Source organism: Chionomys nivalis, chromosome 4 (genome assembly GCF_950005125.1).
Source record: "Chionomys nivalis chromosome 4, mChiNiv1.1, whole genome shotgun sequence".
In the NCBI taxonomy this organism is placed as follows: Eukaryota; Metazoa; Chordata; class Mammalia; order Rodentia; family Cricetidae; genus Chionomys; species Chionomys nivalis.
This window is the reverse complement of record NC_080089.1, coordinates 74,893,631-74,906,815: the sequence shown is the minus strand read 5'-3', so window position 1 is coordinate 74,906,815 and position 13,185 is coordinate 74,893,631. Positions and strand designations below refer to the sequence as shown.

The following is a 13,185-nucleotide window of genomic DNA, read 5'->3' as shown; positions in this document are numbered from 1 at the left end:
CAGTACTCTTCCATGACCATTCCAGCGCCCAGGTTCCTGCCCTGACGTCCCTCGGTGATAGACTGTGATGTAGAATCAGAAGCTAAAATAAATGCTTTTCTCCCCAAGTCACTTTTTGTCATGGTGTTTATCACAGCAATGTAAATCCAAACTAAAGCATCTATTTTCCTAACTCCTTCCTAGGGACCCTACATATCTAGAAGACTTCTACTATTCAATTTTCACCTCATTTAAATTACATGTCAGAAGTTTATATTCTAATTCATCTATAAACTATAACTAAATTTCTGTCTTTGACTTGCATCAACTACAATCGAATTTAATTTTGATTAATACTTCAGGAGTCTTTTCTTGATTGGGGTTCAAAATTTAGTGGAGTTTGTAAACCCTACTTCTACCCTAAACCCAAAGTTTTACCTTGACATAATGGATAATAGACCCATGACTTTCTTCAAAGGCAAATGGACTTTATAGGCTAAATTTTAAAAGAATGCTATATTGTTTGGGGACATTAAACAGTAAACTAACTAAGCAACATTTTGATGGCTTGAATACAAATGAATCAGAAACATATGGGTTGGATTTTCCTTGACACACAAGCAGGTTTGAATAAAAAAAGGAAAAAGGCATTGGCAAAATTCAACCTGAGTATTGCCAAATACAAAATGTCTGAAAACAGGGCTTTTAAACCAACATTCTAATAAACCCCAAAACACTATCTTTGTTTTTCCATCCTTAAGTTATTCTATAAATCTGTGTCTTAAAAAGAAGGAATTAATTTGCTTGGAGGGTTTAAATACACAAAGTACCAAACAGTGGAAAATTATCATGTTGGAGTGTTGGAGGGAGACCCAAGTCTTAAAAGTGGGATTAAAATTACCATCTAATGAACTATGTACATATGTGTAAAAAAACTATATAGTTTTATATATAATATATATTAGAATTGTTCAGGAGAGTGGAGGTCTTACATTATAGATCTAAGCCAGTTTAGTATTTAAAAATAACATTTATTTTTACCACAGAAACTAGTAGCCATCAATGAAAGAATGCTGGACAACTTTGACAATGATTTTGTTTGTACTCTGTATAAAATAATTTGTCTGAGAGTCTCTGGATTTTGCAAGAAAAAAAAGGAGATATGTTTGAAATATTTGCTTTGTTTTGTGGAAACAAGCAAATGAAGCTCCAAAAATCATCTGTTAAGCATGAAAATTTTTCAACAAAATATCTTTAAACTCTCATGACAGATCCATTGCAGTTCATTTGTCAAATTTCTAAAAAGATTATTTCACAAACAGGCATAGTTTCCACAGGTTCTCTGAGTCACAATGCTGCTTTTTATTTCAATAGCCTCTTGATTTCTAAAATATATTTAGACCATTTTTCTTTACAGGAGAGTGAAAATAAAATCCAATAGTATATCTCACTGACTTTCTCCTCACTTTATGATTGAAGCTATTTAACTAGACTGTGGCTCACTCTTGTTGACATGTGGGCCACAAAGGCCTTATTTAACTTTCAAAGTAGGTTTTTTGAGTATAGTTTATTGCATTTTATTCATTTAGTTTTGTGTGCATGTGTATATGTTTGGGGGCTGTGCATTCCATGGAATATTCATGGAGGTTAGAGGACAACTTGCAGGAATCAATTCAGTTCTTCTACCATACGGGTCTTGGGAAGTCAGGTCATTAATTGTGGCATAAGTTTTTTTTTTTAATACATGTATCCATTGTGCCAAGCGTGGTAGATACAACTGTAAGTGAGAGATGCACAATTTCTGACACTATGAAATGGATATTCATTCAAACACGCAATCCAAATTGATTCCTTTGACTGATAAAAGTGACAACTATACTTTCTTTTGGTTTTTCGAGACAGGGTTTCTCTGTGGCTTTGGAGCTTGTCCCGGAACTAGCTCTTGTAGACCAGGCTGGCCTCGAACTCACAGAGATCCCCCTGCCTCTGCCTCCCGAGTGCTGGGATTAAAGGCGTGCGCCACCACCGCCCGGCTTTTGTTCACCTTTTTAATAGCATCTGCAGCCAATTTTGTGCATGAAAGTTGTTCTACCCAGCTCTAGATGGTTAACTTTCCTGAGAGAACACACCATTGCTGAGCTCTATATTTACGGACATTGTTTCCTTGCCCAGGAATAAATCACCCTTCCAGTTTCTTCCACTTCCCACTGCCACTCCTCACACCAACACACCACCAAACACACCACCAAAATTCTCTTTCTCTGTTTCTCTCTCTCTCTCTCTCTCTCTCTCTCTCTCTCTCTCTCTCTCTCTCTCTCCTCACCTCTGTTTCTTGAGACCCTACCCCTAAGCTGGGTGTGTAGATGCAAATCAATGATAGAATGGTTGTCTAACATGCAGGAAAGCCTGAATTCTATCCCAACACCACATATACCTGGGGTAGGGGCACTTATCTTAATTCCAACACTTCAGAAGTGGAGGCAAGAGGATAAGACAATGAATGTCTCCTTGGCCATCTAATATACTTGAGGCCAGCCTGGGATACATAAGGCCATGCCTCAACAAAACAAAATATTTTGCTTAAAAAGTACATTCATAATGGAAAATTGCAAATAAATGATGGTCTTTTGGCTCTGAAGTAATGTTCTGTTTGCCATTTTTCTTTACAGGAAAGGATAAATAAAATTTAATTGAGAACTCTGAGAATATACACCATCATTGGGAATGAGTAAGACTGTAAAGAGCTGAAACATCTGGTTATTTCTAGTTACAGGAAAATAATGTCACATATATATTTGCTATGAGACCGCAGTTAATAAAACTAATTTACCAGGAGGGTCCTCAGTCTTCCAAAGCCATACATACTCCACTTCTGGTTAAAATCAAATCCAGTCCCAGTGATGAGGGACCCGAAAAAAGGAGCAACTAGATAGTTAATCTGTTGTTTTTGTGAATAGTGGTCAGAGGCAAGAAAGGAAGTCACCAGAACTGAAACAAAGCCATCCTAGGCATGATAGTGTTTACCCACAATCTCAGCACTTGAAAACTTGAAGCAGGATCATATGTTTAAAGAACACCTAGCCTTCACTGTGAGACTCTGTGTCAAACTAAAGAGATGGATCTGCCAAGGGCTTGTGCAGAAATAGTTCTTATTCAGGGTAACCTGCTGCTAACTGAGTATGTTCTAACATTAACTCTTACGTATATTCTGCCTATAATATTTGTTTCAAACAGAGGCATGTTTCTCTAAAGGCTTACTTTATTTTTATGTGTATGGGTGGCTTGTTTGCACATAGATCCATGTACCACATGCATGAAGTACACATGGGGAGCCAGAAGAGGTCAACAGCCCCAAAACTGGAGTTACAGAGTATTGTGAGCTGTCGTGTGGGTGATGGCAAATGAATCCAGGTCTTCTGCAAAAGCAACAAGTGCTTTTAACTGCTGAGCCATCTCCTCAAGCATTACACATAAACATATTTTACCCCAAGACTGGGAAAACATATCTAGCCTGTATGGGGTTAGGGGGTTAATATGGTAAAGAGATCATTATTCTCCCTTCATTTATACCATTGAAAGAATAGACCCCAAGAAATGAGAATTTCTCAAAAATCTTCTGCAGAAAGAGAAAAGCGCCAAAGCCCTGCTGGCAGCCAAATAAAGAACTTGCCAGATGATGTTGGAATAGAGACTAACCTCAAAAAAAACACTTGGTTCTGAGACAGTGCTGGACGAGTGACCATACCTGGTGGTCACGCTTTGTTAAGTGTGTCCCTCGCTTCCTATTTAAACCTTATCCTCATGTCAAGACCCTGGAGATAGACTTGGATGGGCAAGTTCAAATGCCTTTGAACTTCTTACCAGTGTGATCATATTGAATAAGTATTTCCTTTCTGGCCTTTATTATTTTATTTTTTAAAAAAAATGTCTTAAAGATTATTTATGCATGAAAGACCAGAAAGTCTGTCATATTTAACTATTTTAATATTCTTCACATTTGACTTCTATTGAGACAAGGAAAACTACCAAAAGGTAGGCTCCAAATTAACACTCAAATTCTAAAAATTTGAAGTATTTGAAAGACTTTAATGCTAGTTTATTTTAGGTTCAAAATAATAAATAATATAATAATTCTTGAAGACATATTACTTGTGAAGTATAAGAGAAATAAATATGGGCAAGTAGAAACTCAATATATAAAGTTCTTAGAAAGAAAAGGAATAGACAGTAGAACAGAAATTAAATTGTATAAATAGCGAAATAAATAGAAAAGCAATAGAGGCAAAGAATGAAAAAAAAGCAAAACTTCAAAAAAATGCATGTGTGGTAAGAGAAGGAGTGGAAATTAAAAGAAAACAAACAGGCTGATCATGTTTCATAGATTTCTTGATTTGTTTAGTTAGACATTTCAGGCATATCCCCTGGGAGAACACATGGATAAGTACACACAACTAATTTAATTTCTCTCCTTTGGTCCACATACCAAGGAGGAAACAATGGGTTCTACCCCCACAATGCTGATTTCCCAGTCACATTTCTGACCATAAGTGTTCAGTAGTCTAAGGCTGTGAGAATTATTGGAAACTCATCTAAATATATTCTTTTTTGGCTTATATTTATAATGCTTAAACTTGAGGATTTTCAACAATAATTTCAAATCCATAATTAGAAAACATCCTACAGTCCAACATAATTGAATTGCTTACAAAATTTTTAATTTTGGTATCACAAATGAAAATCTGTGGGAAAGTTTTCATTGGAGTCAGAAGAACCCAAGGCTTTATCCAATAACACTTTTGGTAGGAACTACTTTTTTAGATCAAGATCTGAAGGCACATGAAACATTTGCTTGATTAACCTTGTGACATATCTAATTTGTGGCTATCAACCTCATTCCACACACAGTCCTTAGAGTCAGAGCATTGTTTAGGATGTCAGAAACAGGCTATAAAGCTGGCTATCAGTGAAGCAGGATCACCAGGAAATCTTAATACATACAACTATTACTTTCTTTGAAAGAGACCAAGACAGACCCTAACTGGGTGTAAGTGTGAAGTCCATTAAGGCAACAGTCTACTACAGCAGGAGAGCTAAGTAGATTACATTCTAGATGCAATTCCTGATTCTGGGAAAAAGCAAAGGCAGTGAAACTTAAATAAGAACATCTTCTGATCAAATAACCTTTAAATCCATGCTCTCTGAACCTAAGTGTAATGTTAGAAGGATATAGAGCTTAAGAAAATGAATAGCCACAGAGGGTATTTTTAAATATTTAAAATTAAAAAATAAATAAATATTTAAAATTACAAAGCAAGCCTAACATACAATTGAATAATTAGCTTCTACCCTCCTATCATGACAAATATAATTTTGAGTGACCTAAAAGCTTAGGTTTGAATGACAATGTTTGAACTCTATGTGATCAAGGGCTAACAAGGCTCTGAAAAAAAAAAATGGCTTAAGCATCTCTGTCTTTATCTGATGGGACCAAGGTTCTTGCTATACAGTCTACAATCTGACCCTTTTGTTTGAAATGCCCATCCCTATAACTTCTACCACTAATCATATCTTCCTTGTCTTGAGGATTATAGCTTATTTCAGCTCACTGTATTATTCTCTACACCATGACAGACTCAATGACATCACCATCACGACGAAGTGATCACCACTTTGGGTCTTACTGATGGCAAACTTCAGGAAGCCTTTTCTGCATACGCTTACTGCCATTGTTATCTCTAGCATTGATGTACACAGCGCATAGTGTAGGTCCTTGGTGAACACGTGTGCACAGAAGAATTAGAATTTTGTCTAAGGTTTCTAAAATGACCCCTTCCATAGGTGACACTAGAGCAATTGTCACAATTGTCACCAAATATCACAGCATGTTCACAACTTTGGGCATTTTTTTTCATGACAATTACTCCAACCTTTCTCCTTCCTTGTATTATTAATTTCTAGTTCTTTTTTCCCTACCATGTTCAGGGGGAAAATTGTATGTGTCCCCATAACCACGACCAAGCCATAGGTCCCTAGCACTCTTCATATTGGTTATACTGCAGTAGTGTTGCTGGTTTCTTTAGCACCACCCTGAAAATCTTAGAGCAGAAGTGGTATCTACTGTTTACCATGTTCCCACTGGCGCCCAAATCCAGTCAATTCATGTATAGAGAATAAGTACAGCTCCGTGGGTTGATTTATCAACATTTGGCATTATCCTAAAGAGTGTATTGCCTTATGCGTAGGTATAAAGCATTGATTAAATAACACAAGAAGCCATGGGTCTAAGCAAAGCCATTGTAAACATTTAGGTCAGGACTTACCATCCCCCGTCTCTGCACAGAGCTGTAAACCCAAATTGTTCTGTGGGTTAATCACCCAGTGGTTGCTGGTCACAGTGATATCGAAGACAAGCCAGCCCACGTCCAAAGCTTGCGCCTTCCTTGTGTCCAGCAGGAAAAGATCCGCATCCCTAAGGAGAAAGGAATGAAAAATAAATAAAAGCTTTGAATGAAGCCCATAATTTCTCCTATGAACGTGAAAACATTTTAAAGGCACTTTAAAAGTAACAGGAGTTAAAGAAAGAGGGAGCAGAGGATGCACAATGATGAACAGTAAGACATTGCCACCTCCCAACCCAAACCTGGGACCTATTAGGAATATCTGAAAGTAATTTCTATTTTTCTGTTTCTCGTTGTCATTTCATGCTAACTTAATGGTCTTAATTTGTTCCCTGGTCATAAGGGCTCCCTTCAACCAACATCTGTTTGTACCCCTTTTAAAAAAAAAAAGAAAATTATTAAAATGAATTGAGACAGAAACGAAAGTAGCTGCTCCAAATTGGATGAGTGCAGACTCTCGGAGGAGCCCGGGCAGGGGATATGTCAGCATCTGGTTTAGGGATAATTGTCTTATACTTCACATTTTTAATATAATAGTTTTATGGGTAATGAAGTCCAAAAGGAGTCACTAAGTGTGCCACTTTATGAAGAGGTGAGTCTCATGAGTGGGGAGGCACGGCCCACAGCGGGACGCTGTCACTTCCTCTGTGAGTCAGCATTCCCTTGCAACAATCACGGCACTGAAGAGAGGCGCAAAGGAACTAGAACAATCAGAACGGTGTGACAATTAACATCTGTGAAGAGATCCTGAATCTTGATTTTACTATGAAGTTATGAGCATATGTTTGTTGGATTGTAGAGAATGGTTTCATATGTTCTTTCCCTACTACCATCAGACGGTGAGCTAAATGTGCCTGCTTCTGGAATTTTGTCTTATTAATGAAATCGGGGCTCAGATGAATCAGTTGTAAAACACCAAAACTCTGCCAACATAAAGTAAAAAGAAATCAACAACAACAACAAAAACCGCTAGTATCATTTTTTAAATGGATTTTTCTACTCTTCCACATCTTTTGTAGAGCACACTCTATAAAGATAAAAGTAAAGCTGTGTTGTGATAGGTTGTATAATGCCACTTCAGAGATGTCTCAAAAATACAGACAAAAATTTATATAAATCATACATAGAAAACTCAAAAATTGTATTTTTAACAAACATGAAAGTGAAACTCTAAGTCAATATTTCACTTCTTCAATTTTACTTGATCTATGTCTTTCACTCAGTAACCAGAGAAATTAAGTTCAGTGGATATGACAATCAAATCATCTAATTACCTAATATTACACTATACATACTCAGCACACTTAGCATATAAAGGCTGTAGACACTGAGAAATGACGCAGAAAGTGGTTTGGCATATTGCAGACTTCTGATGAGCAGAAAGAGGTGAGGCAGAGCAGCGCCACACAGTGCCATTTGAGTTTTCAGGACCCCCTTTATCCATTCTCATTAGACAATGTCAATCAAATTTTTGCCTTTCCTAACTTGAGAAGGCCATCAGATATATAGAATAAGTAAAATATGAGAAAATTAGGATTGCCCTTAGTTTTGAGTCATCTGATACGCGTCTCTGAAGCTGTAATCTTTTTAACAAACCACACTGTTTATTGGTTAAACAGGAGTCACTGTGTCTTGGAAAAGACTCAAGGGTTGCACAGCTTTCAAGACAGCTCTCTTCTGAAATATGATATAGTGTCCCAATCATTTTTACAAAGCTGATAGCTCCAGTCATTGAAGCTCTTGGAAAACAATAGATAAACATAAGTAGCTTTGTATTTAGAGTGTATCTCTGTATGCACACATATTTATGTACACGTGTGATGGAGGAGAGTTACTTTCATTTAATAAAGAAACTGCCTTGGCCCATTTATAGGCCAGCCCTTAGGTAGGCGGAGTAAACAGAACAGAATGCTGGGAGAAAGAAGCCGAGTCAGGAGTCGCCATGATTCTCCCACTCCGGACAGACGCAGGTTAAGATCTTCCCTGGTAAGCCAACTCGTTGTGCTACACAGAATATTAGAATGGGTTAGATCAATATGTAAGAGCTGGCCAGTAAGAGACTGGAACTAATGGGCCAGGCAGTGATTAAAAGAATACAGTTTCCGTGTAATTATTTTGGGGCATAAGCTAGCCATGTGGGCGGCCGGGTGCCGGGGACGCAGCCCTCGCCGCTCTTATTACAACAGAGTGGCACCCAACGTGCTAATGAACTCCACGTAAAACATGAGAGGGCTTAAAAAGGAGAGAGAGAGAATTTAAGAAAGCTTTTTGCTGTTTCTGGGTTACGTGCTGCAAAGAAATTGTCCTGACTCAGCAACAGGAAAAAACTGGCTGTTTTAAAATGCCGGCTTTCTGGGCTGTGCCGCCATCACGATCTCTGTCTGGCTCCTGCGGGAGACAGAGCTTTTAAATGGAGCATTTGGAGTAAAGTGCTACGGCTTGCTTGATGGCAATGTGGACTGCTGTGTGCCTGAAACTGTGTGTGGCCAGGGGCACCAAATGGCTCTGAGGCAGGAGCAGGCTCAGCGCCGCCATGCTGAACTGTGATGGTCTCAGGCAGGAACTACCATAATTACTATAATAACAGCGCAGTTAAGGTTTGGACTGAGCAGGACACAGGCGGTACCGTATTATCTGTACATGGTGCAACTTAAGTTTTTAAGAAATGCTTAACATTTTAAGAAATGCTCCTGGATAGTAAAAAATTACAGATTCACAATAGAACTGATTCAGACACTGTTGGATGAATGTACGTAGGCTTGAGAGAGAGAAAAATATATATATAAAGAATAAAGTTAATGTCTTAAAAAAAGGGTAAAGTCTTTAAAGAGACAGAGTACAGATAGTTATAGATTAAAAGAAATAAAGAAAAATAAGCCACGTAAAAATGGAAAATTCACAGAGAATCTGGATACTTTGTATTATTGTGTTTTCTTTAAAATTTTTGACTGTAAAGGAGCTAAGTACAGAGAGACATTTCATTATATGGGCTGCCAAGCTAAACCAGAATGGATATAAGGGTATTATGATTTCAGAATATGGGTCTAAGGATATGATGCTTTGGAGAGGGTCTTCTTTTGTTTTCACAGAGGATGAGACTCTATGGATTGCGTCTATCCCGATATGGTATGATAGACCACGCCCTCCTGAGAGGTTGCTGTGAACACCTTCAGAAAATTACTTCACTCAACTGCCAACTGAGATGACCCTGACACACAGGTTACACCATGAAAGATCTGAATAACAGCGCCCCCATTCAGCAGGAAGCAGTTTGGAGAGAAAAACTGCGCCCATGTTCTCAAATAAGGTTTATAAATGTTCTTTTATATTTAAAGGGGGATATGATATAGGTATGAATAATTTGCATTGGTATGGATTTTAAGGTCAATTTTGTTATATGTATATGTATTTCTGATCTTGATTAAGGTGTTGTGATTGTGTAGTTCATTTAAAAATGTAATGTATAATTAGGAAATATAGGTTGCTAGTGGATAATCATCAATAATAGTCAAATTTGTAGTCATGTTAGTTAGATTTTCTAGATATATAGAGATATATTTCAGTTAGATAGGCATTCTTCATATCTTTCAAAGACTGCAGAATATGGCATTTAAATGTTTTAATAACTTAGGACTTTTCAGGACAATGAGACATGTCTGCTCCTGGCAGCACCAATCTACTTCAAGAGGAAGATGGGCATCGAAGAGGCTCCTTATGGAGTTGGTTAGCCATTTGGGCACAAAACTGCTTTTGCCTGGACTGATGCATGAACTGGAAACAAAGAACCCACAGAGAGAGGACTACTGAACTTGCCTAAAGGTGAGATGGTCTTTTGGGGTTCCTGACTCATGAAAGAGTCTGCGAGACATTCTGCAGGACACAGCAAAAAGTGACTGAACTGTCTTTGGAATTTCCTGTTTCATGGAAAAGTCTGCTGGATACTATGGGCCTGAAGGCTGAAGACAGATGCCCCAATGGTACAAAAGAACTTTGGGTGACTGTACAGGCAGTGAGATGTCTCTGTCATTTCTAGAGTTTTGGATCTCTTGTTTGCTTAGGTAATATTATATCCTTCTGGAGTCTTTGATGGAGTTGAAGAATGGTTAGTTATAGTTATAGTTTTCCTTAGTTATGATAAAAGATAAAATAGATATAAATATTGTAACTGTAATTGTTGCTTGATAACCATTTTGTTATATGTAATTTTACTATGTTAAAGTTAAAGCCTTTCTTTTTTGTTTAAACAAAAAAAGGGGAAATGATGGAGGAGAGTTACTTTCATTTAATAAAGAAACTGCCTTGGCCCATTTATAGGCCAGCCCTTAGGTAGGCGGAGTAAACAGAACAGTGCTGGGAGAAAGAAGCCGAGTCAGGAGTCGCCATGATTCTCCCACTCCGGACAGACGCAGGTTAAGATCTTCCCTGGTAAGCCAACTCGTTGTGCTACACAGAATATTAGAATGGGTTAGATCAATATGTAAGAGCTGGCCAGTAAGAGACTGGAACTAATGGGCCAGGCAGTGATTAAAAGAATACAGTTTCCGTGTAATTATTTTGGGGCATAAGCTAGCCATGTGGGCGGCCGGGTGCCGGGGACGCAGCCCTCGCCGCTCTTATTACAACACACGTGTCCATGTAAGTGCATGTGCGTGCATTTGGAGACCAAAACTTGACATCACATACCTTCCTCAATCACTCTCCACTTTATTTTCTGAGATGGAGTCTGTCACTGGGCCTAGAGATCATCGATTTTAAGAGGTCAGCTAGGATGGTCCAGAGATGCTCCTGCCTCTGCCCCTCAGCACTGGGACTGCAGTGTGCATCACCACACCCAGCTTTTTATTTTTATTTTTTACCATGGGTGTGGGGATCTAAACTCAAGTATTCAAGCTTACGTGGTAAACACTCTACCAGCAGAGATATCTCCCCAAAGCCCTCTAAGGGGGTAATTTTGATAGGTTAAATTAACAATGTTCTGTAGGTAGACATTTGGGTGATATTTTCTATTATTTTAAAACTGTATGACATCATCTTTTCATAAAAGAAAGAGTACCATCCAAGATCAATTCACACATCTTTCTAACATGTTCAGTATCAGTAATAACTACAGATTTGATGCATATGTTTAGGGGGAATCATAGCATGGGACTTGTGCAAGCTCTAAGTGTCTGCATTTCACTGACACAAACTGTAATGCCCTAGAAGACAAATCTACAAAGAAGCGTGGTTTCAAAAATTCATATATTCTAGTTCACCTCTGAAGTTATAAATATTCAATTGATTTCATAGGTGTCAACATGTTTTCCTATTTTTGAACAAAACTATTTTCTTCTTAGAATTTCTTTTATTTCTCCTTTCGCTCTTCATAGGAAAACTTCTACATTGCCTTCAGGCAATGAAATTTGCTTCAGGATAATCGAGTATTTTATCAATGAATACAATGGCGGCCATTCTGTGATTTCATTCATGTGATTCCATTCATGATTGTAACTTAAACCCTCTCTAAGTCAACACAAAATTAGGTGTGAATTCCTTTGAAGTATAAAATTTCTCTACCAAGAACTTTTATCACTGGGAGTAGTAGAAAAGTCCAATCATTTCCTATGAACAGTCTAAAATAAACCTGTCACTCGGTCTCACTGTTTTTAATCTGACATTTTTTCCTGAACTTAGGACCTCATGCCTGCTAGTCAAAAGCTCTACTACTGTGCTGGTCCTTTGACTAAAAGGGGATAAACTCTTGTTGTTTTAAGGTGCCCACACTTTTCGTAATTCACAATAGCAACGTCAAGAAATCAACGATCACTTAACTTGGAAGTTTTCACACATGAAACAGAGAGTTCACTAATATACTAAGGAAAACAGGAAAAAAGAAAGCATGTCTCTAAGCTCCTTGGGAAATGAAGCTATCAATAGACGATAGAAAAAATAAATGGACTTTTAGAAATCTAAATGCAATTGGTTGAAAGGTGAATGAGAAAGTGGAAGTATTGGAAAGGGAAAATAGCATGTAATATGGGGGCTTAAGTGGCTACAAAATCAAGTAGGAGGGGTTTTTCATGAAGGGAAGGGAAGGGAAAAGATGGGAAGGGAAGGGAAGGGAAGGGAAGGGAAGGGAAGGGAAGGGAAGGGGAGGGGAGGGGAGGGGAGGGGAGGGGAGAAGAGAAGAGAAGAGAAGAGAAGAGAAGAGAAGAGAAGAGAAGAGAAGAGAAGAGAAGAGAAGAGAAGAGAAGAGAAGATAGGAGAGAGGTGGAGGCAGAAAAACAGAGAGAAAGAGAGATGGGAGGTGGGCAGGCCCCCCTTTTAAAGAGGAAATAGTGAATATGCATAGGAGGTGCTCTTAGTGGCTGCAGCTGAGAATATATCCTGTCAGAACCTCAAGGGCAGGCCAGCACAGATGCCTAAATACTGATACTTACTCTTCCATATCACAATCCATGATGAAAGGAACTCAGGTCAGGAACTCATAACTGGAGTCATAATCAGTTACTAAACAAATAAATCCTCCTATGTCTCTTCTCGTCAACATCACCACCATGGTATTGAGGAATTAATCAACAGTTCTAGCATTGAGCATGTTAACAAAATGTGTCACAATAATAAACTAAAATTTCTGAATTTTCTCTGAAAAGTTTGCCCAGCCCCAGTGGTTATATCTAGATACACTTCCACATCTAAGACTCAGGGAACACTACAGAAGAGGGAACAGAAAGCTTTTAAGAACCAGAGGATCAGGGAGTTTACTGTGAGATGGTGTCTCCTAGTGATGTCAGAAACTATACCCATAAGGACTCACTGATATGATATG

At 38.2% G+C, this 13,185-nt stretch overlaps 1 protein-coding gene across 1 annotated transcript in view; it reads right to left on the bottom strand.

The window, feature by feature from the left end:
- Bmp5 (bone morphogenetic protein 5) overlaps nt 1-13,185 on the bottom strand; it is a 122,350-nt gene that overhangs the window by 52,900 nt on the left and 56,265 nt on the right. Inside the window, exon 3 of the mRNA XM_057767494.1 lies at nt 6,300-6,448. Within this exon, the coding sequence (XP_057623477.1) occupies nt 6,300-6,448 (149 nt within the window). The remainder of the gene's footprint in view (nt 1-6,299; nt 6,449-13,185) is intronic.